Consider the following 3,963-nt stretch of genomic DNA (forward strand, 5'->3'; position numbering starts at 1 on the left):
TTCCCAGCTGCTGAGCCTGGAGGTGGAGAATCTGCGGTACAACCCGAGTCAGAGCTTAGCCCCAGGACAAGGAAGACACCAGTCCCTGTGAGGCAGTGAATGGTTTATTGGCTCCCCTGGCACCAGGCCCAACATGCCCTCCTCCCCCGCCCTCAGCCCCTACACCTCCCTCTATGCCTCTCAAGGCTGGACCCTGAAATCTCTGTGGGGTCCAGCAGGCACACAGAAGCAGGAGTTGCAGGTTCCAGAGTTTAAATATATAAAGTGCAGCAACATAGCTTATCGAGGCTGAGAAGATCCTCTGTGGCCTGGAAAGCGGGGCAGAGGAATGGTGTGGGATTGCAGACTGGGGAGACAGGTGATGCCACGCAGCCTCCAGTGCCCGAGATGCAAAGGAACCCTTTCACATTGCCTTTGGCGGGCAGGGTTTTAGCACATCCAAGTAACCCCAAGCCTGTGTCGCATTCTCCAAGGCACAGATCTCCCTCCCTTTCTTCATCTTGAGCCTGTGAACAGAGAGCAGAGAGAAGGCTGAGTCACCGCCTCACCCACTGGGTACCGCTAAGAAGTCCAGCCCACTTCCTTGCCTCTGGGTGCCCCCGGGCGTTTGTTTCTGGGCCTCCTTGTTTTCAACCTCTATGAATGAAGTTGCTGCATAAGCTCTGTGGCTTGCTCGCTGGGAGGACCCTCCAAAGCTCAGGAGTTTATTCACTGAGCAGCCTGGACCCCTCCCCTGAGGATTACTACAATGATGATGAGCAGGACGATTCAGTGCCTCAGAGTGGGGCTGTAGACCCTGCAGGCATTCTGCTGATTAGGAAGGATGAAATATGCCGTTCCTAGAATAGTTCTCTGCTCCAACTTTTATTGTTTCTGTGTCCATATGGGACCTCACTCGCTACTTTGGACTTAGTGTGAACACATGTATCTATGTAGTTTTTCTTTTCTGATCTGTCCATTCCCTGAGTGTGGCTATCTGAGTGCCGTCCACGTCTCGTGGCCACATCCCAACAAACAGGAGGCACGGCAGGGCCGGATCCATCCAGTCTCTCTATCTGGGTGACTTTAGACAGATATCTCTACCTCTGTGAGTATCCGTTTCCACACCAAAAATGCATTTCCCAAGAGGGTCCATATATATTATCAGAGATACTATATAGAACAGGACCTTAAAGTACGGAGTGGTATGTATAGGCTGTGCAGTGAAGGCAGTAATGCCCCTGAATCTGGGTTCTGTGTTTACGCTACTTCACAGATAGGAAATACAGAAGAAGGCACAGATAATAAGGTGCAGAGAACTTACTTGCCTGCGGTCACCCCAAACTATAGGTTTGCAAACCCAGAAGCAGGAACTAATCAGGACTCTCTCTCCACCACATAATAATGCCTAGTGTGTTGGTGAAGCAAGTTCTTCCTCTGGGCATTCAATGCTAGGACATAATACTGGCATCTTGGCTTCCCAAGAAACACAAGTCACCAGTCCTACCACAGGAATGGCCTTCCTAGCACCTGCCAGGAAGCTCGGCGCTCCCCCTAGCGCCCAAATGTGACTCTGCACCTGTATTTGGGGGCCTGGCTGGCTGGGTATGGAAACCTTATTCCAGTGGAACACCGCCATCTAATTGTGACTCTGCACCTTATTTGGGGGGCCTGGCTGGCTGGGTATGGAAACCTTATTCCAGTGGAACACCGCCATCTAGCGTCTGCCAGTTTTATTCCAAGCCAGCGGGATTCTGTTCTCTAGTGGAGGGATTGAGCAGAAGGTCACTCACTTTACAGAGCGGTAGGAGCAGGTGGAGCTGCTATTCCGGTAGCACTGGATTTTCTCTGGGGAAATCTTTCTCTTCACAAATGAGAAGCAGCAGTTGGAGGAGGGCACATGCACTAGAAAAGAATCACAAAAGTACGTCTTCACCTACTTCTCAACCTCTCACTTGTAGGGCCATTTGAAACACACACACACACACACACACACGGGCCCTCACAGAGCAGATCGAAGCTTTGGGCCCCAGTACAACTCTGTTTCATCAGCCACCTAGGCCCAGGGTTAGGGGAAGAATCATACTATTGGGGTGCTAACCCAGTCCCTTTCCCCAAAAAACCAGCTGGTAGCCTTGATAAAGATGAACCTTCATTCTGACCCCAGAGTCCCACCCACAAAGTCAAACTTCTTAGACCCTGAGTTCTACAGGTTCCTCCAGCTCTGGCATTTCACCACAAGTGTTCAGTGCCACATGACCTGGGTCCCACACCATGACACACACAGGACACTGGAGTCCACTGTCCACACACCTGGATCAGTTAGGAATGGTTCAAGTTCACAACGGTGACTGTCAAGAGAAGCACCCGCAGGCACTGACCGGCTCTCCCATTCCCCATTCAGTCTCTCTAATCCCCTCCTCTGTTCCTCAGCTCCCTCGGGGTCCCACCTCCCACTTTGCTGGTTTCTATACTCCCTACCCACACCCCACCCCAAGAGATTTGCCCTCCAATCCTGGCTCCTTCATCCTAGTTTTAGTGCTCACAAAACTCAGTTCACATCTGTTATTAGATCAGAATTGTCCCAACCGCCTTGGAGAAAGCTCATTAGTTCTTGATGGAGAAAGCAGTGTGAGAGGTAAAGTGATTTGCCCAAGGTTATCTGACTGCCTGCCTACAGACTCGGCTTCTTTTATGTCACACTGTGGAGGCAGGGCCCAGCCCCTCCTCTGCACCTAAATAACTGCCTCGGTCCCCTCTGTAGTCTTCAGGTTCTGTCAGAGGTTGGTAGCGTGGCTCTCTGCGTTTACTCCTGGCTCTCCTCCTGGCTGTCTGCCCCCAGCCTTCTAAGCCCTCCATTATTCCTCTTCATGTAGGAGAAGGGGGGACAGAGCCTGAGTTCAGGAGAGCACCTGCCTGCTTTTCTGCCCTCCCTGAGGAGAACCGGAGTATAGCTCTAGCCATACTCACTGCTTTTGCTGTCCACGTCTTGTGGCCACGTCCCGACCAGCAGGAGACACATCAGAGCCATGGTGTGGAGCTTCATCTTGGAGAATCTGGCTCAGGCCTTTCAGCAGTAGCTGTGATGAGTCTGGGGAAGCTGAGAGCTCTGCCATCCTGCAGTGCCCAGAGCTTTTATTAGACTATGGGGGGGGATTCCCCAGGCCATGGGGAAGAGGTGGGAGTTACTGGGAGAAAGGACAGTTACACCCAGTGACTACATGGAAAGCACTTTTCCCCATCTGTCCTGGTGTATGTGAGTGGTGCTGGGCGGCGGAAACTTCCCCAAGTGCAGGAGCAGATAAGGATCTTACACAAGTACGTGGGAGCTGTCTTGGCTGAGTAGGAGGTAGAGAGGTGAGGGAGAGGAAGTGGCCGGTGTGTAACTTGTCCAATCCCAGGTCGTTCCACCCAGGCATGTAATTGATGCCTCTGGACCTGGACTGAGACACACCAGCATCAGGGTCTCAATTCTGCAAAGTAGTGATTGTGGTACCCAAGTTCCATCCACACAGAATGGAAATGGTAATACGTGAGCCTAAGGTGTCGTATGAAAGGAATTATTTGGACTCTCTATGTTAAGTGACTGGCCTAGATACTTGCTGTTTCAACTCGCTCATCCTTACTGTCTTAGGTCCTCAGTCAGCCCCAGGGAAGTCGGTGACGTGTAAGACAAGCATCTGACCTTGGACCACATCCCTTTAATGTACAGATAAACAAGTCAAAGCTACTTTGTGGAAGGACAGAGATAGCTGTCCACAAGGGTACAGAGGATGACTAGGCCAGTCTCAGACCACCCTCCCAGGGTCTCCTGAGGCCTTATGTGGAGAGATGCCTGCTAAGTAGATGAAGGGGCTGGCGAAGGATCCCAGGCATAAGAAGCACGTCTCGTTCAGAGTCATCAGCTACTGCTGGAGTGTGCAGAGACAAGGTAGCTGAAGAGAGTGCCAATGCACACAGTGCTTAGGATAAGTTGCACATAGG

General features: G+C 51.7%; 1 protein-coding gene across 1 annotated transcript; it reads right to left on the reverse strand.

Moving 5' to 3' along the window:
• Positions 1–216: 216 nt before the first annotated feature.
• CCL1 (C-C motif chemokine ligand 1) lies at positions 217–3,068 on the reverse strand. The gene is made up of 3 exons (XM_006154464.2): positions 2,950–3,068; positions 1,773–1,884; positions 217–506 (listed from the first exon to the last, which is right to left on the reverse strand). Exons 1-3 carry the CDS (start codon positions 3,023–3,025, stop codon positions 404–406), a joined length of 291 nt encoding a protein of 96 aa, XP_006154526.1. The 5' UTR covers positions 3,026–3,068; the 3' UTR covers positions 217–403.
• Between the last annotated feature and the right edge of the window lie 895 nt (positions 3,069–3,963).

Source organism: Tupaia chinensis, unplaced genomic scaffold (assembly GCF_000334495.1).
Source record: "Tupaia chinensis unplaced genomic scaffold, TupChi_1.0 Scaffold000407_4, whole genome shotgun sequence".
NCBI lineage: Eukaryota > Metazoa > Chordata > Mammalia > Scandentia > Tupaiidae > Tupaia > Tupaia belangeri.

Coding starts and splice junctions, on each gene's coding strand:
- CCL1 (XM_006154464.2), bottom strand. CDS start 3,025: ATGAAGCTCCACACCATGGCTCTGATGTGTCTCCTGCTGGTCGGGACG. Junction 1,885..2,949: donor AGACGTGGACAGCAAAAGCA/GTGAGTATGGCT, acceptor ATTCTTTTCTAG/TGCATGTGCCCTCCTCCAAC. Junction 507..1,772: donor TGCTCCTACCGCTCTGTAAA/GTGAGTGACCTT, acceptor CTCTGTTCACAG/GCTCAAGATGAAGAAAGGGA.